Source organism: Accipiter gentilis, chromosome 7, assembly GCF_929443795.1.
Source record: "Accipiter gentilis chromosome 7, bAccGen1.1, whole genome shotgun sequence".
Taxonomy (NCBI): Eukaryota; Metazoa; Chordata; class Aves; order Accipitriformes; family Accipitridae; genus Astur; species Astur gentilis.
In genome coordinates, this window is record NC_064886.1 from 9,063,949 (window position 1) to 9,091,922 (window position 27,974).

General features: G+C 61.5%; 1 protein-coding gene across 9 annotated transcripts in view; it reads right to left on the bottom strand.

Annotated features, from left to right (window-relative positions):
* Positions 1–25,553, bottom strand: part of RIPOR1 (RHO family interacting cell polarization regulator 1) — a 34,971-nt gene extending 9,418 nt beyond the window's left edge. For 2 of the 9 annotated variants that reach the window (XM_049806836.1, XM_049806835.1), the window contains exons 1-5: positions 14,849–15,032; positions 3,231–3,357; positions 768–917; positions 352–430; positions 10–33 (exon numbers count right to left, since the gene is read on the bottom strand). In XM_049806836.1, coding sequence (XP_049662793.1) covers positions 10–33; positions 352–430; positions 768–917; positions 3,231–3,357; positions 14,849–14,990 — 522 coding nt within the window. In that variant the 5' untranslated portion in view covers positions 14,991–15,032. Of the gene's footprint in view, positions 1–9; positions 34–351; positions 431–767; positions 918–2,630; positions 2,756–3,230; positions 3,358–4,866; positions 5,463–14,848; positions 15,034–22,626; positions 22,844–23,620 lie in introns of those variants that run through there. The other 7 variants (XM_049806838.1, XM_049806834.1, XM_049806837.1 and 4 more) reach the window with 7 other exon arrangements.
* Between the last annotated feature and the right edge of the window lie 2,421 nt (positions 25,554–27,974).

Below are 27,974 nucleotides of genomic sequence, written 5' to 3' on the forward strand. Positions count from 1 at the left end.
CCCGCTTACCTTATCCAGATCGTAGAGAAAGCCCTGGAGGAGAGAGGAGAGGGATAAGATGCAGCACAAAGCCAGCTCTGCCTACCCAAGGAGACCCAGCACATCGCACCCACCACCCATAGCATGTCAGTGGGGACATGCAGCACCCAGCCAGGGCTGGAGAGTGCAGAACAGTAGGACAGGAGCCCCATGCAGCCCAACACCAGAGCCTGGGCTGGCCCCTGACATCCCCACAGAAGCAGGCTTTGCCCTGGTACACAGATGGACCATGGGCTGCCCCAGCTGTGCCCACCACCCTGGGCATCTACCCAAAGCACTACTCCCTGTAAGGCTCTTCCCAGCAACACTCACCAGGCGTGAATTCCTCTTGGATTCGCGGATCTGGGTGCTGAGCTTCTCCAGTTCCATCTGGTGCACCTCCAGGTAGGCTCTGGGGGCAACCACACCATGGGGGTCAGGCTGGAACACCATGTCCAGGGCTCCTGCCACCCACAGACCACACCAACCCAGCACATCTGGCCCTTCATCCCCACTCTCTGCTCCAGCACCCAGGTGAGGAAGCCCACTTCTGCCTCAACATGGGATGTGGTGGGATGCAGGACCCCATGCAGCTCCAGGACCCCCAGGCACTGCACCCAGGAGACCTGGCATTTCCCTACCTGGTGGGAGTGGAGAGCTGCCAACCCCAACCCATGGCAAGCTGTCCCTGTGCCCCTCAGGGGCTCCCTGCCTCCAACCACCCAGCCATGGGGAGCCCCAGCACTTACGTCAGGCCCTTCTTGAGAGCTTCGTACACCTCGTCCAGGCGGTTGGGCTGAGGCACCTTGGGTGGTGGGGATTTGTGGGACATTGAGAACATCCTACTGACCCTGGAGCCAGTCTTGCGGGAGACGGTGGGGGTGAAGGGCGAGAGGTTCCTGGGGAGAGACGCAGGCAAACCCGGGGCAGCCGGCATCAGCACACAGCACTGGGGTCTGCCTGGGTGCCCCAGCCTGCCGGGCACCCTGTCTCGAGACACAAAGGAGCTCTGGGATGGAGGCCAGGTCCGCCCAGACCTGCCTGCCTCTCCCAGGACTCCCCAGCAGCCAGTCTAACCAGCCAGCAGGGCTGGGCGAGATGGGGCCATAAAGCTGGGCAGTGTTGCCTGCACCACATGCCCACAGTCCCCCCAGTGCATTTGGCTGCCCCGAAGCCATGGGAAGGACAAGGAGAAACCCATGAAGCTGGCAGTGGAGAAGAGCAGAGAATTAACCCTGTCCCAGCGGGGTCAGACAGGCTGGCTGTGGGGTAGCCTCTGCAGAGGTGTAGGTGTCACAGGCACCAGTTGGAGGGAGCAAAGGTAGAAGGGGCTGGCACCAGCCGGAGCTAAGCTGTGCTCCTGGAGTGCCTGTGGTGGCATCTCCGGGCCTGGCCACACTCCGAAGGGGCCGTGCTCTGCTCCATTGCCAGCACCCCAGGTTGCCAGGGGCATGGAGATGCTCCTTGTGGTCTGGGCACTGTGGCAGGGTGACACATGCCACCATCAGCTTGCTGCCCTGCCACCGTGAGCTCCCAGGGAGAGGCAGAGATCCCAGCGGGTGGCAGCATGGTAGCATCCTAGGGACAAACAGCCCTGTCACCCTATCATACAGTGCAGCGACATGGGGCAGGGACATCCTCACTAATGCTATGCCTCTCCAGATGACACCAAACCAGCCATATGGAGCTGCTGGCTGCCTATTGCCTCCACCTGCTCCACTGCTGCCTCGAGGACCTTCCCCAGCCAACCTGAAGGGATACCGACCCAGCACCCAGGACCCAAACACCACCCTTCCTGCCTTGTGCAATGGAGTCGCTCCCCAGCCTAGCGAGCAACGCCCCACTTAGACCGGCTCTTCCCTTGCTCCTTCTAGCTCACTGTCGCGCCACTGGTGCCTAGGAGACACCCTGGGCTCCTTCATTCCCAGCCCCGGGCCCCGACCTCCCATCCTGTGCTGCTCTTTGCAGGTGTGGCCAAAAGACTTCCCTGAATCACTGGGGGGGGGGGGGGGGGGAGAATGTCTTGGCCTCCTCCCAAGCCACAGTAAACACTTGATTTCCACCACCCCTCCTCATTCCCGCCCTCCCGGGCCCCTGAAGGCATCTCCCACAAGCATCTCCCAACCAGACACTTGGCTGCAGGCATCCAAAAGTCATCCCACTTCTCTGTCCCCAAGCAAGCCCCTCTGGCACCCCCAGGTCCAGCAATGTGCCCATGGCCTGGGAAGTGTCACTTGGCCCAGAAGCTGGACAGGACCCAGGGACAAGAGCCGAGCAGGGCTGGATGTCTGCTCCCAGACATGGGGAGGCTCTACTTGCGGTTGTGCGCACCCAGTGAAGGTGGCCATAGCCTGGCAAGGCAGCTTGGCACTGCTTTCCCCAGCCCTTTGGCTAAGACATGTCTCTCCCCAGGCACTGGTGGGAGCACTGGGAGGTAAGGAGGCTGACTGGGTGCTAGGAAAAGGGATTAAAAGTATTAAAATGCCATAGTCCCACAGCCCAAACCCACGGCATGCCCATGTCTCAAGAACCACCTGTGAGAGGGTAGCCAGGAGCTAGGGGTGGTGCGGAGGAGGGTGGCAGGGATGAGCAGCGCATGGGGTAGTTCTCACCGATGTGAGGTTCAGCAGAGAGGAGGAGGAAGGGTATGATGGGACCGTAACATCGCCAGCGGCTGGAGAGGATGAGTAGGGAACGGCTGCTCCTCGCAACACAGCTGACGGGCAGCCAATAAAACCTTTCAGCAACATGTTTGAAATGACCTGGAGGAAACCCTGATTCACGCCAGCACTCAAATCCCAAAACCGGCCGCCGCAGGATGTCAAGGCCGTCGAGACACAATGCTTCAAAGCCACCCCAGCTCCTTCACCACACCCATTAAACATGATGAGATGGTCACAGGGAAGCTCTTAAGAGCTGGTTGAGGAACAAGGGTAAGCTACACCTGCCTCATTGATGCTCTGGTGGCAGCAGCCACAGGGCTGCAGGGTCCTCACCCAGCCTGGGACCCAGCACAGTGGAGGGTTGGGGTGGTGGGCTCTGTCTCCCATCTGGCCTTGATGCTCCACGCAGCCCCCCGTACAACATCCCCTGGGTACCACAAAGATCCCAGCGGGTCAGGAAGGTGCCTCAGGATGTGCAGCAGGTCCCACCACCGCACCCAAGCCTATCCCCATCCCTCACTGCATGCAGCATGAGCACCCATCTCCTACCTGAAGGGCCGGTCGGCCGTCGAATTCACTCCTGCAAAGGACTGGCTCCTATTGATCTTGGTGACGAGGACTCGGCGCTGCGGGCGCACAGACAGTGACATCGTTGAGTGTGACCTGGAGGGCCTCCCTGCGGGGCACGAGAGAGCAGGGTCACCAGCAGCAGGGCGGGGAAACACATGCAGGCAGGGCTGCCACTGAGACCAGGACAGGAATGGCACCCATGCACCAGGGTGGCTACGGCACCCATGGGCTGTGGTAGACGTAGCACTCATGGGCCGGGAGCCTTCCCTCCCTCTCAGCCCAGGGACGCTCCCGGTGGCACTGGGGACACAGGTCCCATGCTGTCCCCAGTAATGCTGTTGGTGCCCTGCCCTGGGTGAAGCAGGGCTCTGGATACCATGAGCACTCGGTGGGGACAGATGAACAGATACGTCCCAGCTTGGCCCCATGGGAGCCACAGGAAAGGGCTGATGCCCAATGCCTACCATGGCCCTTCCTGGACACAACCATGGCAAACCCTCCACTGTGCCCCAGCCTGGCCACCTCCTCCTGAACCCCACCTCGTCCCATGTCCCGTTGTCATCCGTGCCACCCCACTGCAGGGGCAGGAAGGGCGCGGGGCCAGACCTGGCCGCCCAGCCCTTCGCTGTCTCCACACTCGCTTCCGCTTGCTCCAGCGACCAGGAGGAAAACCCACAGGCAACAGAGTGCTTTGGAAAGTCCCCGGCTTTGCCAGGAGCTCTGCGTCGGAGAAGGAAAGGCCGAGCCATTCCCTGTCGGACCCTGGAAAGTCCTTGCAGGCAGCACGTGTCCAGCCCCACAGCTGTTGCAGCCCTGCCCTCTGCTTCTGGCAGCGCCAGAGAGGGTGCCAGGAGCCCTGAAACTACTGCCTGTACCTGCCTGTCCCCACAGTGGCCAGTGCAGTCGATGCCAGCTAGGACAGAGTAGATTTCTGAGTCTCGGGGCTCAGACCCAGCTGCCACCCCATATTGCAGGGAGCATCACTGCAGCTGTGGCTGGGGTTGGGGTGGGGAGCCCAAAGCACAAGGCAAGAGCAGGGGACTCCAGGGCTCCTCCTGGCCCTGCCACCCCCATCAGTGCCAGCTGGGCACAGGGAAAAACCCAGCCCACAGGGCAGCCACCAGAGCAGGGCAGAGGCTTCTGGATGCTCCACTTCATCCCAGCCACTGCTGACACCAACTCAGTCCCTCTGTTGCTGCCAGCCCCTAGAGCGGAGCTGTGGAATGGGGAGACAGGAGCTGCCAGGGATGAGCCCACACGGTGTCCAGCAGTCACACACCCTGCCAGGGAAGGCCAGGCAGGGCCCTAGGAATGCATAGCTTCCCCAGCTGGCAGTTGGGGCCAGAGCCACCTCCCCACGCTTTAAGGGCCTTGCTCTGCCTTTCCTCCTGCCCCCAACACAGCAGGCAGCGAGCCCCCAGCCCCAGCAGCACCAGGGACGGCACAGGGACGCAGGCGCTGCCGGGGCTCCCGCCGCCATCCCCACTCTTTCCCCCGGCACAACGGAGCCTGGGAGCCCAGCTCAAACCAGCCCCGTGCGGCACACGTCTGCTCGGCCACTGGCAAGCATCCCCCTAGCGCTGTGCTCCCCGCCGCCCCGCAGCCATGCTGTCACCTCCCACATGCCAGGCTGGGGCCAGGCATTCACAGCTCCTGGGATGAGCCAGGGCCGTTTGGAGTCAAAGGCAGCCACCACCAATAACCTCCATCCCATCGGAGCCAGGATGCAGCAGGTCCATCTGGTCCCTCCTTGGCGCTCAGGTCCCAGCCCAGGACCACGGAGCCGCTCTGTGGGTCCCACCGCCTCAGCGTTATCTCGGTGCCAGTCCCTCCAGTTTCCAGGACAACGCTGTCCCAATTAAGCTCATTAGGAGAAGCTGTAATCCCTGGCTGGGCCTGGGCAGATTACCTTCTGCAGGGCTCTTTAATCTGCTCCCCACTGAGCGAGCAAGGCCTGTGGCACTGGTGCTTGCTGCCCCAGCTGGGTGTTACAGCAGCTCATCTATAGGAAGAGCACCCACCACCCCTAAGACGCAGCTCTCCACATGCGGACCAGGTCACAGCTCCTACAGGGAGAGGACAACTCTGCCAGCCCATCCTTTTCCAGCCCACATTGCCATCTGGGGGCATGGAGGGGGCTCTAAAGAGGGTCACCCAGGCAGGAGCCCACACTAGGGAAAAGGATGCCAAGGGTGTTGGAGGGGAGAAGGATGCTGGGGATGTCAGAGGGGAGAAGGATGCTGGGCGTGCTGTGGGGGACCAATGCCCCAGTACAACTCTCCAGAAGAGTCAGTGATCCTCAGCCACACACCCAGACCCCTGAGAGGCTCCAGCAGCCACCTGCATGGTGCTGTGTCGTGCTCTGAGGCATCTGAAGTTCCTGCACTAGCACAGGGAGCAGTGCCATGAGCAGTGGCTGCTGACAGGACCACATCCCTGCCCTCCAGCCCAGGGATCCGACTGTCCCCCAAACACCCTCCACGATGCACCGCACCATGAGGCCAGATAGCCGGCAGGATGGGTGCAGACCTGTGTCAACAGCAAGGGATGGTGCAGCCCCAACACGTGCTGCTAGCCAGCCCAGCACCTGGCCCCGGGCACTGCCAGGTCCTGCCGGCACCAGCCTTTCTGCCATGACACCCTGTGTCCCCAGGCCTGGCACCCTGCATCCCAGCTCCCATGCCAGGACTCCAAACCCCCTTTGAGGAGGGGAACACCGTGCCCCACTCTGCAGGAGTGATGACCCGGGAGCCCCAGGGATGCTCGACCTTGGCACATGCAGCCAGCCAGCCAGGTGCCAAAGGGCAGCGCTGCCTGCATCAGGCAGGGCAGGCAGGGTGTGGGGTCTCCGCTCCTGGCACGCTTGGCTCACAGCGGCGGAAAAAACCCCGGCGTGGTGCATTCCTGACATTACCGAGATAAGAGGTACCTGGTACCATGGCGGCACGGCCAGCCCCAGCAGGGAGCAGAGCCCAGGGCACGCTTGGAAGGGGCCACTGGCTGCCACATCTCTCCCAGGCTAGTGAGCCCCGTGCCAGGCTTACTGGGAAGCTGGCACCAGGCAGAGCGCTGGCACACTCATGTCCCTGCCATGCGCTGAGCCCCAAGCACATCCCTCCCTCTCCTGAGAAGGAGCTGCAGAGGTCCTGCCCCAAAGGTCCAGTCCCTGCCAGCCCCACTGCCCCCTGCTCTTAATTAGGGCTTCAGTGCTAACGAAGTTGCCTCCCGACCAAGCTTTTCACCTTGCTGTGCCTGCGCAGCAGACCGCCTGCAGCTCTCCCGGCGTAGGAAACACAATCCTGGGAGTCGGTCCTTCTGTCCGTCCTCGGCCAGTGCTGCCCTCGGGCTAGGCTGAGGGTGCAGAGCAGCCAGGTGTGAGCAGCTGGGTAGGTGGCGTGGCGGGGGCGGGGGGGGGGTGTGCTGGAGCCCACCCCGGGGCTCTCCAGCCCGGCCGCCAGCTCCTTTCTCAATGCCTGGTGCTCTGGAGATAATTGGGATCCCAAGAATGCTGGTCTGAGCGGCGGAGGGGGCAGTCCGACCGGCTGGGTTGGTCCCAGCTGGTTTCTGTTTCCGACACTCAGACACACCAGCCTCAGGTCGCTCCGGCGGGTTTATCAACACTGCCCTGGTCGGAGACGCCCCAAACTGGCTCCCCCCGAATCCCCAGCCCCACAGCCCCGGGATCTGGGGGTGCTCTGACCAGCATCTCCAGTAATGTCACTCACTGGAGGCCAGCAACGCCTGAGGTGGCCGACACAGCAGCCTGCCGCAACCCCTGACCCTGAGGAGTAGCACCCACGACCAGCCAGCAGCACCCGCGGCCTCCCAAGGGGCTTCCCCCAGGAGGGGCTGGCAGGGCTGGGCTGTGGCCCCCACGCTGATGGCACTGCGGCCACCTCCCCGGGCACAGCAGTGTCCCCCAATGAGGGCACAGCACAGCAGCCATGGGATGGTCTGTCCTGCCCGCAGCTTGGTCACCCAAGGCGTCTGTGGCAAGTGGGTGGTCCTGCCACCCCACGCCAGTGGCACGACCCCCCCCACCCCAGCACCCTTGGGTAAGCGTCCCTTGGGCGCACGGCGGGGACGACCTTGGGAGCCTGCGAACTCAGGCCCTTGGCACGGCTCCCTCCAGCCCAGCCGCTGCATCCTTGTTTGCACAGCTGCGTCCCTGCTGCCCTAACCCAGGCACGTACCCCGGCCCCCCGCCAGCCCCTTCCGGCCCCGGGACAGCCTTTGGCCAGCTCCCGGCGTGGGCTGGAGCAGCTTTTCCCTCCCATCACCCCTCGTCCCTCCCCAGCATAGAGGACAGGAGCATCCGGGGACCGACGCCATGCCGCCTTGGTCACAGGGAGCCTGGGAGCCGCCTCTTCCCTGACGTCCTCTACGCTCTGCCTCTCCTCCAGGCAGGCAGGACCCCCGCTGCCTGCCCCCCGTGCGGGGCAACGAGGGGGACTGGGGTTTTTTGGGAGTCGGATGAGTCAGTGAATGGCATCCCGGCTCCCTATGACTCACCCAGGAGAGAAACTCCCAGCCATAATGTCGCAGCCCCCACCAGAACAGGGAATGGTGGTTTGGGTGCTGCAGGCAGGGGGCTGGATGGGTGCTGGGTGCTCCCATGCTGGGGGCACAGCAGCAGTATCCGCCCTCGCGGCCGCAGGAGGCCAGCTGACTCCTTGGGCCAAGTGGGAGGGCGGCAGGAAAGGGAAGGAGCTGCAAATGGGAAGAATTGCAGGAAGCGCTTATTTACCCTGTGGAGTATCCCCGAGGAAGGGCAGGGCACGACGCAGGCAGACACTCACGGCCAGCTCCCCAGGGGCTGGGGGCTCACAGCCTCCCACCCCACCACCCATACACACCACGGGTTCCCAGTTCGCAGCCGGAGAGGGATGCGAGCCCCAAACTGGGACCCAGGGGGTTCCCCAGTGCCTGGCTGAGCTCAAGCCCATCCTGTTTTCTAGGACGGCTCCTGAGAACCAGCCCAGGACCACTACGGTCCTAGTGAAGCAGATCGACCACCACCAAAGGCACAGACAGAGCACCCAGCCAGGATCCCCATGGCTTTGGAGGCCTAAGGGATCACCTCCATGCCCTGCTAGATGGGACTGCAGCCTGGCCAGGGGCACCAGTTCTTACTCCTGAGTGGGCTGTGACCCTTCTTAGAGGTGCTGAGCAAAAGATAGGGCTCTGGCATGATCTTGCTGGGGTTGACATAACCTTGCGAAGGTCCCACATGCCACCTTCACCCCCACCTGCTCATCTCCAGGATGCTCTGTTGGGTACCAGAAGCTTCCCCCACCCAAAATCCTGCCCAGACAACATGGTCCCTGTGCGTGAGAGTAGCCCCAGGACCCCCTGTTCTGCCCAGATCCTCTGGGGCTGCGGTGCCAGGGATTCTCAACTGAAGCCAGGCTCTGTTTGTCCTCATTAGCATGACCACAGACGAGATGCGGGGGGCACAAGGGGGAGAAAACCAATTTGCCGAGGAAAGCCCTGCTGCTGTGGCACTGGGGGTTCATTGCCTGGCAGCGGGGGGCAGCCATGGCCCCTCTCCTGCCTTGAGATGCAGAGCCTGGGTCTCAGCATGGGCAATGGCAAGGCTGGGCAGCTGGCGGGTCCTATCCTGCCATGGGCACCCCACGCTGACACCCCATCACTGCATGCCACGGTGACTACCATATCCCTTGCAGGTGGTGGATACTGATCCCTGGGGAAGAAGAGTTCTCCTCCTTGGGGAAGTTGCTCACCCCAAAACCCCCCCCATGAGCCCGGCCACATCGCCCTGGGAGCCTCAGACAGCTGGGGGTCCCCAAATTAATGGCGTTTGCCAGGGGGCCCCGGTGACGCCAGTGCTCAGTACCTTTCGGTTTGCCGTTCATGGCGGGCTGCGGCAGCACGTCCCCCTCGGGCTGGGATCAGTGTCCCGGGCAGCTGTTGCTCTCTCATGCCGTCTGTCCTTCCCTCTGTCTGTCCGCCCATGTGTGGGGGCCGGGGCCGGGAGGGCTCCCCCCGGGCAGCAGTCTCCTCCCACGCTTCCCCTGCCCGAGGGCTGACATCACTGCCCAGCACTGCAGCCCCGGCCATGACTCAAGGGCTGGGGACAAGAGGACAGAGTAGGGGAGGACAGAAGGACCCCCATCCCCCTTAGAAGGAGGGGACCCCACCAGCACCAGCTGCTCCGGGAACAGGGACAGCACGGTTCGGTCCCCATCCTTCCCTCCCCACCGCCCCCCTGGGGAAACTGAGGCACAGGCGCAGGGGAGGGGACAACACCGCAGGCCAATGCGGTTCAAACTCCCGCCCCCGACCCGTGCCACCCTGGCCTCATACCAGCCAGCCCCCCATGATGCTGCTCCTCTCAGAGACCCCCTTTCCTCCGTCACCCAGGGCAGGCCATGAGCAAGGGTACAAACACCGCCCTGCTGAACGCACCGCTGGCCCTGGGCTGCTGCTGGTCCCTGCTCCGGAGGGGATGCACTGGGCACAGCCCCTCACCCCCATCCCTGCTGGCTCTGCTGCAGGCAGGCACAAAGCTGCGGGCAGAGCGGGCAACCGATGCTCACACCGCTATGGGAAGCAGTCCCAGCAGCCCTACTGCTCGCTTCTGCATTGCTTTTTTTTTTAAATATATGTATATGCATATATATAAAACAGCCGTGGCTTTGCTGTGGGCTTCCCATGGCATGCATCCCCGCGGTATGCCTGTGGGCACCCTGCAACACCCAGGAGCTGCTGGGAAAAGGCCTCAAATGTCCCCAGTTTGTGTCATCCGGGTCTCCAAAGCCTCGGAGGGGCTGGTTTCAGCCAGGGCTTCCTCGCAGGGCTCTTCAAAGATGCTGGGTGCCATTCCCATGCAGGAACCAAGGTTGTCCCGCTTCCCACGGGGGTCCAGCTCCCACAGGGCAGCATGGCAGACCCACCTGCCCTCCGTGCCAAGGCCAGCAGCACCTCCCGGCCCCACAACTCCCTGGCAGAAAGCACAGGGATGCCCTAAACGACAAGGGGACTCTGTGGCACAGACATCACCCCCCTCCAGCACCGTAAGTCCCTGCAGGGGTCCTGGTCCTGGGGCACCCAGGCCTGGCAACCCCTCCGGCTCCGATAGAGGAGGCTGAAGCAGCCAGCTCCATCCAAGGCTGGGACCAGCTGACGTCACCGGCGCAGGAAGAGACACCTCCCTCCCAGGCTCCTTTCCTGTTTGCTGCTGCTTTTAGAGCGAGGTCAGGCCAGCTTTGGGAGGAAAAGCATTGGGGCAGTCTTGGGGGTGTGCTCGCAGAGATGGGGTGCTCTTGGACACAGTTAACCCCCTCCCTAGAGGGTGAGCTGCTTCCCCAGCTGGTCCCTTCCTTGCTGGTCCCTGTGCAGAATGGGACCAGCACATGGCAGGGGAGGAGAAGTGTCTGAGGCTCCCTTGTAGGGTGGCATGGCTCCCCAACTGTGGGCACCCATGCACGTGGCTCGGGAGCCAGCCATAGCCAGGCTTGGTGAGCTGGGGCTTGCAGTGGTGCCACCAAAGAGCACTGCATCCCAGGGCATGCTCTTGTCCTGGTGCCTGGGTGGGTGCCTGGGTGGGTGCCTAAGTGGGTGCCCAGTGCCAGCCCCACTGGGAGAGCAGCTGGAGGAAGAGCTGGTGAGTCTGGGCTGGCTGTGAGCGGTATCCGAGGAGAAGCCATCCCAGGCTTGGCAAACGGAGGCATCTTGTTGCCCACCTGCCTGCAGCCCCCATGGGCATGGAGGGGACCCAGCAGCCCAGCACACCCAAAGCATGGTGTCGGGGGACCCACCTCCACCCTGCGTGAAGACCAGCTCTCCTACCTCGCCTGGTCGGGATGCATCCCCCCGGCTCTCCCCACCGACGGGCAGAGTCCTGACCCGGTGGCTGACATGGGCAGGGGGCCACTGCCTGGCTTTTCACCCCTTGCTCCTTCTCCCCGGGGGAAAGCATCGCTCCCAGCACCACCCGAGGACCGACCAGCCTTCTGCAAAGCTTCCGCCGCACTGCCAGCCATGCGGAGCCAGTGCCCGGCACATGGCCAGGCAATGCGCCCACAGCAACGGCCCATGCCAGCTCGTTTGTTCTCATTAAAGTTTAACAAGAAAGCCACGCTAAAGCTGCCGGGAGCTGCAGGAGAGGTGTTCCTCAGTGCCACACGAAGTGAAAGGACATCCAGGCTTTCCTACCAGAGAGGTGGCAGCCAGGCTGTGCCACTTGCAGGGACTCTGCCTCTCCGTAGCCCTGCCTGCAGCCTTGTAAAGGGCTGTGGGGCAGCTGATATGTGGGCAGTGCAGGCAAGCTCCGTGGCACAGCACCATCCTGGGCATCACCCATGGGGAGACATCAGGACCAGGCAGGAGCTGGGGTCGTGCACTCAAAAGGTGGCAGAGGACGCTGGAGGAGGACATGGGCACATGGCATCAGACGTCTCCTCTGAGCGCCTCGTGGCACCCTGCACAGCACTCCAGAAGGGCTTGCCAGCTCAGGGACACCTTGCCAAGGGAAGGGCACGAGCCATGCCAACACTGCCAGGGCCTGGGCGGTAATTGAGTTAAATTAATCTCTCCCTGGCCTGGCCGGGGACAAAGAGTGGGCGCAGGGAAGGGGACAGCCCCATGGCCCTGCAGGGTGCTGATCACCTCCCCCAGCTCAGGGGACTTCCCTGGATGCTCATCACCAGTCACCAGCCAGGGCAGCTGCCTCCATCCCTTGTACATGGCAGGGATGTGGGTGTAACGCCCCAAGCACCCCCTTTTTGGGGGTGTCCCTGTCATGGCCTCCTCTCACCAGGCCTGGGCAGCTGCCCCGAGCACCCCCACAACAGCTAAACGTGCAAACAAAACCCTCCGTGGGCAGCCATGCTTGGACGTGCATGTACAGCCATGGCCAGGCTGTGGATAGGCAGAAGAAAAATCCAGACACCCCAGGAGGACATTCCTACTTCCCTGCCCTGGGTGGGATACAAGACTGGCTTCCCAGAGACCCCACATCCTGCCAGCACTGAGTCCTGGTGCAGTTTTCCAGCTGCTCCCTGTTGGCCTTGGGATCATCAGCACTGAAGCTGTGCCCACCTAGCATCACCCAGCCCCTGGAGAAGCCACCAGCCCCAGGAGCATGCTGCCCTGGTGGCACCAGCACCAAAGACCAAGGTGATGAAGAACCTGTTTCAGGCTGTTCCTGGACAAGCGCTCCCTGGACATGGACACCCTTCCATGGCTGGGAATGTCAGCACAGCTGGAAATGTGGCACGAAAAGGCGCAGGCATGCCTCAGTGGGTGCACAGTGAGCAGAAGTCACTGCTGGTCAAAAGAGGCTGGGAAGATGAGTGCCAGCACGTAGGCACCAGCCTGTTGAGGGGCCAAAGAGCTCCTGGCCATGGGGGAGACTTAGGAGGGGGCAGGAGGTGGCAATTCTGGCAAGAAGACCCACTGTCATGGCAGTGAGTGACCAAGTGACTTGTGGCCAGGCAAGAGCCAGTCCTGGTCTGGGAAAGCCCGGTCCTAGAGCTGCAGATGGTCACCCCCACCACGGTGTTAAAGCCGACCTCTCTGACTTTATTTTTTTGCAGAAACCAGCAAAGCCAGCTCAAAAAAAACCTGGCAGCCCAACGCCACAGATCGTATGTGGAGTTTTTTCTGCAGGGTTGATGCCCCGAGGGCTACCGCAGCCAGACTGGCACCTACACTGCCGCTGCCGGCAGCAACCCTTGCCAGAGGGGCTGGGCACCCCGCATCCGGGCGCCAGGGCCGCGGCAGACTCGAGCCCTCCCCCCTTACTTCCTTGCATCGTCCCCACACGGCAGCAGAAATAGAAGCGATATAAATGGCAGCCCTATAAATAACCCCAAAGCACAAGGCGGGGAGCTCGTCCCAGCCCAGCAATGGCCTCAACCCACGCAAAGCCAGGGCTTGGTCTGCCTTCGCTGTCCCCCGGGGACCCCAAATGCCAGCTCCCTGCCTACCATGGGTCTCCCAGGTCCCATCCTTTAAGTCAGAGCCACGGCAGGAGCTCCAACGTGCCCGCCAAGCCTCAGCCACGGGTGCAGGCTGGAGCCCAGCACAATGGCATCCCTGGGGGATGTCCCCACGCCCCTGCCCAGCTCCTCTCGAAGTAGCAGCAGGCAATGGACAATGCCCGTCCCAGGCACCGTGCAGCAACCCAGGCCACAGATTCCTGGGCAAAGGGGAGTGCTGGCCAGGAGCCTCAGGAAGGGTTTGGGAAGAGACGCCCCAGTCCCCACCGCCGTCCCCGCTGCAGATCAACAGTTATCCCCTGGTTGCACCCTGACACCCACATCATCAGCTGCCCATCCCAGCATCTCCCATCCCTGCCCTGCCCATTGCCGTCCACATTCCCAGGCTCAACCCCATCATGTCGTGTCCTCCGCAGAGGCTCGTCCACCACCATGCCAGCTCCCACCATGGCTCCTCTTCACCCCGGAGACCATGGCGATGCATTGGGGACCTCCACCAGCCAAAAGCAGGCAACGCCGGTAGTGGCGAGCCCCACGTTGCCTGATTTTGCGCGATGTCATAGCCTCACGCCCCAGCCCTGCCCAGGGGGGACGCAGCAAGGCTGCTCCTTAGCCACCAGCCTGGAGACAGGTCCTCAGCCAACACGGGGTTTATAGGAAGGCCAGGACTTCCCGGTGGCCTCGGTAGTCTCCTCTGGGAATCTGGCAAGGGTAAAACCCACTGAGGCTGTTTGCAAGCCCTGGGACAGCAGGAGGTGCGGCAGGGAAAGAGTTAATGGTGTGAGGCCTTCCCCAGCACTTCTTGGCAGGCTGGGGAGGGCTGGGAGATAGGAGGATCGGGCCAGCAACAAAGCGAGATCTGTCTCATTAATTCCTCCGAGCATTCCTCCCTCCTTCACCCAGGAGGAGGAGGAGGCAGCACCCAGCTGACACGGTGCACCCAGGTCCCCCAGGAGCCCCGCCGGGGTCCTGCAAGGGGTGTGATGGGGCCGGGGGGGGGAGATGGGTGCAGCCGCTCCTCCGGGACCGATGGCTGTTTCGTCCCACAGCCGCTCGGGCAGGGCCCTATATGGACACCGGCGGCTTGTCCTTTGCCTGCCGTCCTGCTGCCCGGCCAGCCCCGGGAGAGACGGGGCAGAGCACGGGGCAGAGCACGGCTCCTCCGCAGAGTACAAGGAGCGGCACCATCCCAAAACCGGGAGCGAAGCGGGGCCCGGAGGATGCCAACGCATCCCGGCCAGGGTGACATTGCGGGGTCGCTGGCCCCAATATCCCACGGTCAGGCGGTTGGTTCCTTCTCCGGCCCTGTCGCGGGGTGCGGAGCAGCCCTCGAACCGCAGGGCCATGGGGCGGAGGAGCCGAGTCCCCCGTCACCCTCCCCGCCGTGACGGAGCAGCCCCCCGCACGCCTCGCTTGCCCACCCCGGGGCTGGACGGCGGGTGGCGGACGCGGTGGCTGCAGACGGTGGCACTGGGGCGACATGGGCCGCCTCCCCCCCCCCCCCCCCCAGGGTGTAGCCCTGCTAAAGCCGCCGACCCCGCTCCCCACTTATCCCCCCCCCGCTCCGTGACCGGTGTCTCCCCCCGGGGCAGGCGGTGCTGCCCGGGGTGCGGAGGTGCCGGTGACACTCACATGTCCCAGGAGAGGCGAGGGACGACGCGCGGGGCGAGAGCGGGCCTGGCTCGGTGCATCCCCTTTGTTCCACTCCCATGGACGGGGAGCAAGCGGGGAGTTCGTGCAGGCTCTTGGCAGCGCCCACCCCGGCTCTCTCCATGGAAACGCGGGAGCCATGTGATTTCGGCAGGAAACCACGGCAGAGCCAGCTCCAATGGCGGCTGCATGGCCGGGAGCACCTCCCTCCCTCCCCGAGGAGACGGCCGCCGCCGCCGCCGCCGCCGCCATCGCCACCACCGCCATCACCGCCACCGCCACCGCCTCGCAGGGGTCATCTGCCCAGCCTGCCGGGGCATGGCCGTTCCCTGGGGGTCTGCCAACCCCACCAAGAGCTGAAGCGGGATGCCTGAGCCCTGTTCCCAGCCCTGCCCTGAGGCTTGCTCAGACCCCGGGCTGCTGCGCCCACAGCCAGCCCCTGCCAGGAAAGCGGTGGCCGGAGTCGCCCCCCCCCCCCCGGTCCCCCCAACAAGGGCCACCACGGCCTCCCAGGCTACAGCTCGCCCTGAAAGACGCCGAGCATGTTGCGCGGCCTGCTGACAGCGGGGAAGGTATCTCCAGGTGGTAAAGTGACATGACCAAGGCTGTGCAGCCAGTCGGTGGCGGAGGCAGAACCAGGGCCCAAGCACCCTTGCTCCCAGCTGTACCCAACGCCCCACGCTGCCTTTCCTCCCACCGCCGGACCCCGACTGCAGAAAGCAGGAGCTGTGCTCAGACCTCTGCTGAACGGCAAGTCCACCCTGGGAGAGCAAAGCATAGGCACTGCCCCACATTCCCATCCCCAGCAGCCTCCAACCTCCACAGGGAAGGAGCAGAGCAGTGCTCCCAGTGTCCCCAGCTACAGGACAGGCAGCCCTGGTGTGAATGCAGGCTGCCACCCCGACAGATGCCACAGTTACATGGTGCTGGCTTCCTCATGGAGCATCATGGCTGCCCTGGATTGGACACTGCCCTGCCAGTCCAGGTCCTAAACCCTGACACCTCTGAGCATCGCTGGAGCTCTGCGTGGAGGGAAGGGAGGAAGCCACGCTTCCCCAGCACCATGCCTACTACCCTGCTCCTCTCCTTTCTCCCAAGCCCATTGTTCTCCTATCTGTCCTAGATCATATTGAATCGACCCAGTTTTAAATGGGACTGATGCCTTTGCGGCCCCGGTGAGACATCCTCCATGCAAGGATGAGACAACACAGCGCTCCAGCCAGCCTGGAATGCAAAAGCACTAATTAGACCATCACCAGGTCTCAGAGCTCAGTGGAGTAGGACAATATCAGTGACAAGGAAATCATTGCACCACTGTCGCTCTCCTGGGACCACAGTGGGGAGAGGAGCACTGCTGCCAAGGACGCTCAGTGAGAACCGGGGCATCCCAGCTCCCAGCCCATCCCTCCAGACTGCCCTGGTTACAGGGAAGGAGAAGCGATGCAAAGATGGGAGAGAGGACAGCAGGTCCTGCGGCCACCAGCGAAAAGCTAAACCAAAGCGCCAACATGGACAGGCAGACAGGGTGTGTGGATCCATCAAGCCAGCTGGTTGATCAATCAACCCAGGTCGCAGCGCCACACAGTCCCTCTCCCACCAGGATGGCCCGCCACATACCTGGCGTGGTCAGCAGCACCGTGCCATGCTGTCATCGCTTGATCCAGCATCCCCTGTGGATCAAGTGAGGGGCTGGGTCTCCCCACACACACCCTGTGGATGGTGTCACCACATTGCTTACCCCCAAAAGCTCTCCAAGGGCAGCCAGATAGATATTGCTGCATGGTCAGGGCGGTGAGGTTAGCTGGGGGAAGGCAGGTCTGCAACTGCAACTGGCACAGCATGGCAAAACAGGCACTTGGAAGCACCCACCCACCCCTGCTCTGCATGGGTGCATACAATCCTCCTTGTGTCCCCAGCCCGCAGGTGAGTAGCTGGCACGGTGGGCTGCCTAGTGCCCACCACAGCTTGCCTGGGCTCACCCACCCCAATTGAAGACCACTGAGCTGGTCCTACTGGCTCCCTCGCAGCAAGGTGGGTTTTCAGATAATAACCATTATAGAATAGAATAGAATAGAATAGAATAGAATAGAATAGAATAGAATAGAATATTTCAGCTGGAAGGGACCTACAGTGATCATCTGGTCCAACTGCCTGACCACTTCAGGGCTGACCAAAAGCTAAAGCATGTTATTAAGGGCATTGGCCAAATGCCTCTTAAACACTGACAGGCTTGGGGCATCGACCACCTCTCCAGGAAGCCTGTTCCAGGGTTTGACCACCCTCCTGGTAAAGATTTGGGGTGCCTGGAGGAGGAATTACCCACACCACCACGTTTTGCTTACCCATGCATCACCATGGCAAGGTAAAACACTATTCCCGGCCGCTGCCGGGATGGGGAGTAGCTGTCTCACACTGCAGACATCAGGAGAGGGGACTGCACCGAGGCTGGGGCCAACAGAGCTGCCTGCAGCACTCCTCCCCTCGGCCACACGCCTGCCTGCCCTGCCAGACTGGGGATGTTGAGCTAAACACTCCTTCTGCCAAGGCTTGGGCTGGCGCACTGCACGGGCTATTCTAGGTCACCGGGAGTTTGCTCGGCACAGACCAGCTTTGCAAACAAAAGCAAGGGCAGGCTCGCTGGCTGAGTCCCTGCAGAACCCCCCTGCCTGCCTGCTCCCCAAAAAAACCCTTCCTGGTTTTAAGGAGGGATGATGCCCACCGGCAGGCAAGGGTTAACCTTCCCGGCATGGGTATGGATATTCTTGGATCCTGGCCACTGGAGGAGGCTTCCCAGCAGTCCCTGCCCACGCTGGGAAGCTGGGTGCTGGTGCAGGCAAGAGTCTCTGAGTGCAAAGAGACCCTGTCTGAGCACTGGCTGGCATCACCCAGCACCTCCCAGCACAGAATTGCACCTTGCCAGAGCCTGATTAGCTGGGACCACCATAAGCACATTCCCCTCTCCCTTGCAGCTTCAGCAACCGGCTGTGCCAGCTGCCTGCATCTGCCTGCCACGATGCAGAGTAAGGTCTGAGCCATCGGCGGATCCCCACACCGTGGGTCTCTGCCCAAATTGCTCTTCTAGCTGCAGGCTGGGCCTGGAGCCATGTCTTCCACTCCCCACTCTCCGGAGGGCAGGAGGCCAGCCCTTGGCTCCAGGCCTGCCTCCCTCCACAGCCGCGTGCTCAGCATTCCTGCTCAGCGTTGGAGCAAGGCAGCGAGCGCAGGCCAGAGCTTCAAGCCTTGTGCCGGGACAGCCACACGTACTGAGCACACTCGGAGCCTGGCTGTCATCCCCGAGAGCAGCCAGGGTGCCTCGGCTCGGCAGAGCCTGCCACAAGCTTGGAGCTGAGCATCCAGCATCCCGGCACTGGGCTCCTCATCCCTCTGGCTGTGCGTTTTTGGGGAACGCAACCTGGGAAAAAGCTAAGGGAGCCAGGGCGGTGCTGGTGCATCGTGAGCAATGTGAGCCACAGGTCCAGCTGACTCACCGGGGCCCCGAACTGGCCGGCAGTGGGGAAAGGCTGTGCCAGCAGGTCCTCTGAGCTCTGCTGGAAACCCTTCCCCAGCGTGCTCGGGGCCAGCTCGCAGGAGCAGTAGTCTGGGGCACAGCGCTGATCCAGCCCGTCCCTTTCTGTGGGGCAGAGCTGCCTGTCCCAGCACTTTGCGTGCCCGCGGGGCTGGGAGAAGGGAGGCAAGGACATCCCCTGAGCAGCCACAAACCTGCTTGGTGTTGGCCAGCACTGGGTGACAGTCAGCTTGCCCAGGCTCTCTGGCCAGCAAGCAGGCACCCAAGCCAAGGCTTTGCAGCAAAGCCAGAACATCCAGATCGTGACTGCATCAGATTCAACCCTAGCATGGGCCAAGGAGGGTAAGGAGCTGCTGAAGGGCACCATGGGCTAGTCCAGACTCTCCAGCCACCAGCCAGCTGTTCTTTCTCCTAACTCCCTTCTCGATCCCGGGAATGTGACAGGCAGCATCCAACCCATACCCCAGCTCAGCTTGGGGGCTCTGAACATCCCCTGGGGCCACATCACCTCCTGCAACCAGGCAGCCATCCCCACCTCGGCACAGTAGAAACCAGCTCACACACACCCTGGAGGAATCACTCCAAAACTATTCATGATTCACAAGATTCCTGCAGCCCCTCAGGGACTGTCCAACACTGAGCAGGAAAGCTGAGGTCATGGACAAGCCCAACAACCAGCCCAGCTCAGCACACACGGCCGGCCGGCAGCAGGGAGGCTGGCACAGCCGGACCATGGTGCAGCATCAGCAGCCTGGGGATTCAGCATCGCACCGGGTAAAGCTCAGTCCGGCAGGAATGCCTTGCCCCAAAGCTGGCCCAGGCCAGGCAAGCCAGTGCCGTAGGGGATGCAAGAGGAAAAGGCAACTGGGAGCACAAGCTCCTTTGGCAGGGCTGAATTTGCAAGTTTGGCAGGGCTGTTTGCAAATGCATGCAAATATTGTCCTCCCCGAGCGGCGCAGGGGACCCATGCATACCCTGATCCGCTCCATGGTGGTCCTGGGCACTGCTGAGAGGTGGGGTCCCCGTCCCCTTGTGAGCAGCACCCACAAGCAGAGAGCAGCTCCATGTGGGGGCAGCCAGTGGGCACCCACATTGGTCTCCCAGAGCGTGAAAGCGCTCCTTCCAGTAAGCACCAGCCTTCAGCAAATGATCTATCCCCTCCAAAGAAAACAACAAAGAAAATGCTGGGATGGGGATTAAGGAAATGAAACCACCTTTGCAGGGTAAGCAAGGATAGGAAGTGGCTGTAATCATCTCCTCTCCCCACTGGCCTGCAGCTCTCCCAGCCCAGATCCCGCAGCAAGGCAATCATGTGCTGGAGAATGCATCGGACAACCGGGAGGTTTCCAAGTGATCCCTGGTCCCAGAAAGGGAACAAGCACCCAGTGACCCTCTGTGCACCCAAGCGTGGTGCTTCCATGCTCACTCCATCCCCGCGGAAGAGAAGATGCAGGGAGACCTGACACCACAAGCTGCACTCTGTTCCTGAAGCTGGCGCTGTGAGATGGCATCTCAGGAGGCCCTCATCCTGCCCCTCTTCTGCCTGTCCTGAGCTACTGGTCCAAATTGGTCCCTGCTGGGAAGGATGTCCCTGTAGGAAAGCGGTGGCAGCCAAACAGCTGGACCAGGGGTAACACTGGTTGCTAAAAAGCTGCCCATGGGGCAGGGGTAGCAGAGGGGGGACATGCCGAATAGCACAGATCCTGCCGCACCCTCCCCACCCAAATGATGGTCTCCTGAGCCTTAGGATGAGGCGGGAGCAGACCGATTCCAGCTCTCCGCAGGCCAAGCTGCCTCTCACATGCCTCTAGCACATGTGTCAATGCCACCAGCCCCAGGCTGTGGCTCCAGCCGGTCTCTCCTGTATCTGTCACATGCCCTGGTGCGCCAGGACCAGCTCTGTTTACATGGACAAGTCTCAAATTCTCCCGCTGGGGATGAGTCAGGCTTCCCTCCGACACCTCGTCGGGGCGGCAGTGTCGGGGCCCTGGTGCTGCGTCACCGGCTGGCATTTGCCTCCTGACCGGCACAAAGCGGGTGGATGCCAGGCTGGGGAATGGCTGGAAAGGGCTCGCACAGCCCTCTGCTTTCCATCCCGCTCAGAGCCATCTGCAGCAGCACGGAAGGCGCTGGAGGCTGGAGCTCGCTGCCAGGAAGCTCTCCCTGGCTCTGCTCCACCGGGCTGGCTTCCTTCCTCTCCACCCCACAGGCACGTCATGGCTCAGCGGCGGGGGGGTGGGTCAAGCCCTAAGCAAGCCCCCAGCCCCCTCCAGAGGGTCTAGCATGGGTGGGATGGCCAGGGTGCTGCTGAGGACCCCCCATGTCTGGAAAGTCTTGGGGTGCTGGGCTGTCTCCTGGGGTGTCAGCTCACAGGAGATGGGGGGTGCCCTGGATTTGGGACCACCAGGGACAGAGGCTGGAGCTCAAAGGAGAAGCCAGCCCTCTTTCTGGCTGCACATTGGCTGGAGATGCTGAGCTGGAGCTGGACTCGTGGCGTGGCGAGATGGGTGCCAGCCGCACGCCACCACCCTGCTGTGCACAGCAGCTTCCCCAGTGGGAACCAGCAGTCAGTCCCATTGAAAGGGTCCCCAACCGAGCTGCAGTGAAGGCAGCATCCCTGGCCCTTCTCTGGGGGGACAACAGACATCCCCAGCTTACCGTGGCCACATCCAGCTCCCCCTGCACTTCCACTGCTCCCAGCCCTTGCTTGCTTTCTGCTCCTTCTTCCCCACATATCCCAGAGCCAGAAGAGCTCTCCCTCTCTGGAGAGAGGCCTTTTCCCGTTGCTTCCAACTTTCCAAGGGTGGGAAAAGAGCCTCGAGGCTCTTTTTTGATTCCCCCCCATCTGCGTCCCCCTCACTGTGCGCAGGGCTGGGAGCGGGCTGGCTCTGTGCAAGCACAATAACAAGAAGTGTGTTGGAGCCGTTGGGAAGGAGGGATGTTCCTGGATGGTATGCAGCCCTGACAGCACTGGCTCTGCTTTAAAGGGTAACTTTATCCTGTAATAACAAACAAGAGGAGCCAAGTTCCTCCCCAGCGTCACTTCCCTGGCTCCGAGGAGAGGGACACGGGGGAGAGAGCTCATTGAAATGAGCTTGGATCCTTGTTCTTGCCATCACTGGGTCTCAGTCCACTCCCTAGAGCCAACAAGGCGGGGGAGATGCTCCAGAGGATCAGGGCTGGGACCCAAGTGGGCATCCTGGCCATGTCACTCTGCGTCCCTGGCAAAGGCTAGGACACAAGCCATGTGGCCGGAGAGGATGGAATGGGTACCAGCTGGTCTCCAGGGACATCCCTCAAGTCCCTGTGCCACTCGCTGCGTTTGCACAGACGCATTTGGGTGCTGATGTGCTGGGGACCAAGGGGACAACCCCCCTAGCGAGCCCTGTCCTGCAGGCAAGCAGCAGGAAGGCTGCCCCAGCCCATGGCATACTCTGGGCAGCTTAACCCCATCCAACATCCCTGCAGCCCTCCCCCCCCCCGCATGCTCATGGCACTGGACAGGCACGCTGGCAGCTCAGCACTGTGCCAGCCCTGGGTGCAGCCTCCCGGGAACTTGTTCTGCAAGAGCTGGAAGTTCAGGCCCAGCCAGTGCCGGGGAGGGGGACGGGCAGGGAGAGGCTGACCTGCCCCAAACCCCCGGCAGGACCCTTCAAAGCAGGACCCAGGTCCTACGGCCAAGGGCTCACTCTGACAGTGTCACCCCTTTCACCGGCACTGCTGGGGACAAAGGTATGGGCAGAAGCCCAGCTGTGGGAGGAAGGGCAAGCACCTCAATGCAACCCCCCCCATGCACACTCCTGTGCTGAGTTCAGGTGACAGCACGGCTTGCACAGCTGCCAAACAGGTTTTTTTTTTTGAAGATCCATGTGTGTGGCTGTGCCAGGGCCCCAGGCCATGGAGCAGACTGGCCCCGGGTGAACTGCTGGTTTATGCTGGGAGTGCACGTGGGGCACCGGGGCATACGATGGGCATGTCAACATATGTTGTGCATTTGCAGGAGACGTGGAGCACCTCTGCATCGCTCCAGCAGGCTCGGCTGGGTGACCTACCTCTGCTCCTGCATGGACAGCAATGCTCAGGAAAGGTGTCCTGTGGTAGTCATCACCAGGGAGGACACAGCCCCAGCCTGTGCTGACAGGACACTAAGGTCCCCTCCCGGCCAGATGAGAAGGGGGGGCAATTTGGCAGATCTAGAGAAGGTTGCTGAGATGTCTGTCTGATTTCCACTTACCCAAGGAGTGGAGACCCTGGAGTTCAATTAAACCCCGGCTCGTCAAACGAAGCTGGTGAAGCGCTGCAATTCTCTTCCCCAGGATGGATTTCCTCCAAATAATTCATTAGGTATTTGGGTTAAATCTGTGCAAAGCTGGCAAAGCCACCACCTCCATGGTGCCTACCCAGGAGACCAGGGGGGCTTCCAGAGGAAGCACCAGGCAGGATCCGACCAGCTAAAAGGGGGAAGAGAGAGCAAGGAGGGAATCAGCGGCACCTAAAGCCCTCAGGACCTTCTCTCCACACTGAGAGATGACAATGCCAGCATCCACCCTTTGCAAGAGTGGCTGTGGGAGATAACATGGCTCGGGTGAGATGTGCCGGGGGGTGCTCCTGGTCCCCAGGGTGGTGAAGCCTGCAACAAGCTCCTGGTACCAAACCATCTTCCCAGGGGCAGCCATGGAGCCTTCCCAGCTCTGGCTGACGGGACCAGAGAGCAGCAGGCCAGGCAGCAGTGGGTTAAAAGCTCTAGGTGGGACCTGGTGAGCTGCTTTCTCCCTGCTAACAATAATAAAGCAGAGGGAGAAGGGATGCATGGGACTCTGCAGGGCCAGATAGTGACGGAGCAACCCCGGCCCTGCAGCTGTGGCGATGCCAGAGGAAGCCTCGCCACATTATCTGCTGGCCCCACTTGGCTTCCTTGGCAGCCCTTGGGCTGCAGGGACCAAGATGTGCTTCCTCCTGAGCCACGTTTCTCATGCACCCAGGCTGGCTCCCAGTACTTTGATGGCAGCCCTGTGCCCCAGCACCCTCCCAGCACTGCACCCCCCTGAAACCTGCAGGTCCCCAGACGATCCAGCCTTCCCAGCACCAGTCTACCCGACTGTTTGTGTCTCTGGGAACAGTCACCTGGGGCTCTAAGCCACAGGACTGCAGTGCCACCCGGCATGGAGATGTCCCCACCATGACCATCCTGCTGCCCCGTCCCCCCATGCCATGGACAGTGTCCGCACCTTGGCAAAACAAAGAGCTGTTTTGGCTGGAAGAAGACTCCTGCTGAGGGGATCTCCAGGTCCTGGTTGAGGTCCCTGCAGTTCTGGTTGCCTCTGCTCCCGGTCCTTCCCTGACCAGCAAAGGTCTGCTGCACCTGGAGCTGCTGCGGCTGGCTGTCCTGGCCACACTGACTTGTGTCCCAGCGCTTCCTCGTGTGCTGGCTGTTTGTGACCTGCCTCCTGCCTGCTGCTCCACCTCCGCAGCCACATCTGTGTCATCGGAGCAGCCCTTTTCCGTTCCCAGTCTCCTCTTTTGGCGCTCTCCTCCTGGAGCGGTCTTTGCCTTTCGAGGGGCTCTGCCTGCTGCTATTTGCCCCACTTGGGCATGGGAGGTTGCCTCTCAAAATTAGTCTTGCCCTGATCCTGGCAAGTCCTGCCAGGACTCCCCATGCCCTTCCCACTCCTGTCCTGACCCACAGACCTGCCTGACCCCAGCTCCTGGTGCAACAAGTCTTTGCCAGTGGCTATTGGGCTGCAAGAAGGCAGCTGGTGGAAGACTCTCAAAAATATGGGCCTTTCCCTTTCCTTGACTGAAGTCAATCCCCGGAGCATGGTGAGCTGCTGGGGTCCCCAGAGCAGAGCTATGTTTGCCCGCAGATGCTACTATGGCTCCACAGGGGCTGGTGGAGGCAGTCTGAGCTGCTCTGGGTGACAATATCCCCACCCATGGTTCCTGGAAGTCCCCAGACATGTTCCCGTGCCCTTGTGCAGCCCCTGCATCAAGGGTCCCCAAGGGGTTGTTGAGATTTCTCTACTGCTGGATCCAGCAGCCCCCTGTGGCAATGCACTTGTCCAGTTGGCACCTGCTCCCCAGCTTCAAAATAGAGATGGATCAGCTGCTAAAAGCAGATAGATCCCAAATCACCCTTGCTCTGTCCCAAGGAGCTGCTGGATGGCCAGGTGGAGCTGGCATTTCAAGTGTCTCCCGGGGCACTGTGCAGTAGGCAGCCCGGTGAAAGGACACAGGGCATGGTGCTTAGGGCTGTGTGTTGCCATCATGGTGGGCTGGGGGGACGCTGAGGTCTGACACTACCCAGAGCCAGGAGATGAGCCTAACACAAAGGGCAAAGTCGCCAAAAGGGAGTGAGCGAGGCAGGAAACATCAGGCAGGAGAGGAAACGGGGATATAATCAACTGCATGAGCACAAACGCCCGGAACTTGTGCAAAGCAAAAGCTGACACCTCTTGGCAAGCATTTGAGCAGGGAGATCTGCCCGTCTGGCCCCTCTACTGAGGCTTCTTGAGGAACACACATCCTGGAGCACCTTAAGGTGCTCGGGCATCCCTGGCCTCCGAGTTACCATGGCCAGCACAGTCCCTGGCAGCTCAGCTCCAGCATGCGTTCCCTGGGATAAGCATTGTCTTGGAGGGTGGAAGGATGGGCTCCTGGGGAGCTGCTGGCCTCGCTTGTGATGGCAAAGCACTCATCAAGGGTGATTCCCAGTTGCAGAGGCCCAAGCTGGGTCATATTGCCCAGTCTCCCATTGGCTTGAAAAATGGGATCGACTGACCTGTTGCCACTTGGCTGTGTGTGGCAATTAGCCTGCTGTCCCGGCACCCGAAGGAAAGACCAGTGCACTGGGCGTCCTACTGGCTGATGGTCATGGTGCTTCAACATCCAGCAGCCCCCCTACATTTGTTCTCATCCCCAGCAGGTGGGCTTTTAGTAATGCCAGAGCAGACCACACACCTGCAGAGCTTCCCATTCCTCCTCCCACCACCTTTGGGACACAGGGCTACCCATGTCCCAGGTGACCTGCCCACGCTGTGATGTCCCAGTTCCCAGGGGACTGGAGAGAGATGCTCACGGGTTTATCAGCCTCCCAAGCTCAGCCAAAACCCTGCTGCCACAGCAGGTGGGCAACCATCCTGTGTCACCAGCACTGCAGGCCATCAGCCAAGCTGATGGAGCTTGTCCCAGTTTTCAGCAGTTCCATTTCTCCCCATGTTCCCAGGGGAGCAGCTACATCCATCTCATGGGACTGGCAATGATCATGGTGAGGGGCTATAAGCTGTCTGCAACCAGTGGTGGGATCCCTGGCATAGCTTATCTCCCAGGATCCAGCACATGGCATGGGGCAGAAGGGAGAAACATGGAGAGAGATGAGCATGGAACCAGCACGCAGTGACTGGCCGGGTTCCAGCTGGCTTGTGCAGAGCAACTGGGTCAGGAGGACCTCTGCTGAGGGGCAGGGAGGGTGCTCAGTGGAGGCTTGGCCATGTCTCTGAGCCAGTGCTGGGCTGAGCACAGCCATACGGCTGCAGGATCAGGCCCTTCACCCATGCTCCTGTCCCTCAGCCATTCCTCACCAGGGATTTCTCTCCTCCTTCTGCCATTGCAGTGCTCACAAATACCTGGGGAGGTGCCCAGGTGGGCACTGACTCCTCTGGCCACAGACAGGAGCTGGGAAAGAAAAGAGCAAAAAGGAGTGAGCATTTGCATGGGAAATCAGGTGGCTGGGAAGAGCCCAGATGGTTTGGAGCTTCCCCACGGATGAAGCAGCCCTCAGCTGGGGCAGCAGTATTGCTCCCATCCCCAGCGTGGCTCAGTTTGTTTGGGCAGATGCTGAGCGCAGGAGGAGAAAGCCAGGGCCAGCGTCTCCACGCCAGGGAGCACCCACGCAGCAGTGGGTGCCTCGCATTAGTACAGCTCCCTGCAGCAGTGCTGGCAGCACAGTCACCCGAGGGCCTTGGAAAGCACAGCATGGGCTTGGAAAAGTGCACGTCAGCCTGGGCATGGGGAAGACAGAGAGCTCCAAACAGCCCGGAGGCTTGGCTTCCTTTGGCACAGCCAGGTGGGGGTTGGCATTAGCCCCATGCCAGGGATGGGGCAGTGGAGCCCCAGCTCCAGGAGAGAAGTGGGACCCAGCTTCAACCCAGGTGTTCCAGCAATTGCTCCAGAAAGGATCTGCCCATCCATTATGGAAAGGGTCTGCAGAGTGAGGGATCCCCTTTCCATCTGGGGATGCTCCCAGCACCTCTGAACTTCACAGGGGCATCTTGCCTCTCCTATCCCTGGCTGGGCACCTGGGCTGCTCGGGACCCCAAGAAAGGGCGTACGAGGAGCCAGGAGTCCAAGCTCACAAGCTCTGGCAGCAATGCTACCTCCAGCCACAGGCACTCTGTCCCCAAGCCCAGGCTGGCACCAAAGTTGCAGATACTCCCTGCTGTCCCCTTTCCCAGCCTCTCAAAAGTCTCGGCTACCAAAATGCCACTGGCTTGGGAGGAACTGGAGCCAGTGAGGAAGAAAAACTCACTGGAGTCTGTGACTCACTGGGTTGTGGGTGCCAAGGCTTGTTAGAGCTTGTTGGGGCACAGCTCGCCTCAGTGGGGCAGAGACATGGTCCCAGCCCAGTAGACTGCCGCCATGTTCTGTCTGCCTCAGGGGGTGAAGCCTGGGTATGGGGACTGCAGCATTTGTGCTCCTGGGTGGGAAATGGGAGGACTCCTGTGCAGAGCAGTGCATGGCCTCAATATTCCCAGCAAAGCTGGTGCTGCCAGGCAAGCCCCCACTCCAGGGGAGAGGTACGACCCCAGAAAAGCCCAGAACCAGAGGGAAAGAGGTGCTTGAGCTGATCCTCCAGATAAGAGAGAGGAGGTGGTGGCCTCTGAGGGAAGGAACAGTGGGTTTGCCTCTCCTGCAAGCCAGGCTGCTCTGCCCACCTGAGACTAGGCAGGGTTTTGAAGGAGCCTTGGCTCCTTTTCCCCATATCCCCCCAAGGAGAAGCTCTTTCCAGAGATGGCAGAACCCTCCTTGGAAAATCCAGTACCACCCCAAAGTCCTTTTCTTTGGGAGTGTTACCACCTCCTGGGCAAAGTTATGCAGCCCAGGGCTGCCTGACCAATGCAGAAGCCCAGAGGTTCCCAGCCTCTCCATCCTGCAGAAGTGCCATTCCCATGCTGTGCTCCCCCATGGGACTGGGGTTCCCCCACCCAGGGGTACCATGCCCAGTTGGCGCTCCACTGGGAAGGGCTGCCCTGGAATTGCAGAACTGGACTGTGGTGCTACTGATCCTCCCATTCCAGCCCCAAGGCTGCTCCCAAAGGCACTGTGTCCAGCACAAAGTCCTCCCAAAAATCTGTAGCGAAGACACCATGCTTTGGGTGGAAGCATGGCAGAGAGCAGGCAGACTTGGGCACATTCAGTGGCCAGGGAGAACAGCAGGGCTTTGGGCTGGTTATGTGTTCCCTGGGACCTTCCTTCAGCTCAGAGCAGCCAAAGGCAAGGCAAGCAGACTGCTATAATGCTGGGTTATTTTTTGCAGGGACCAGCTCCAGGCCAGGGCAGAGACAGTCTCAGTGGGGGCATTGCTGC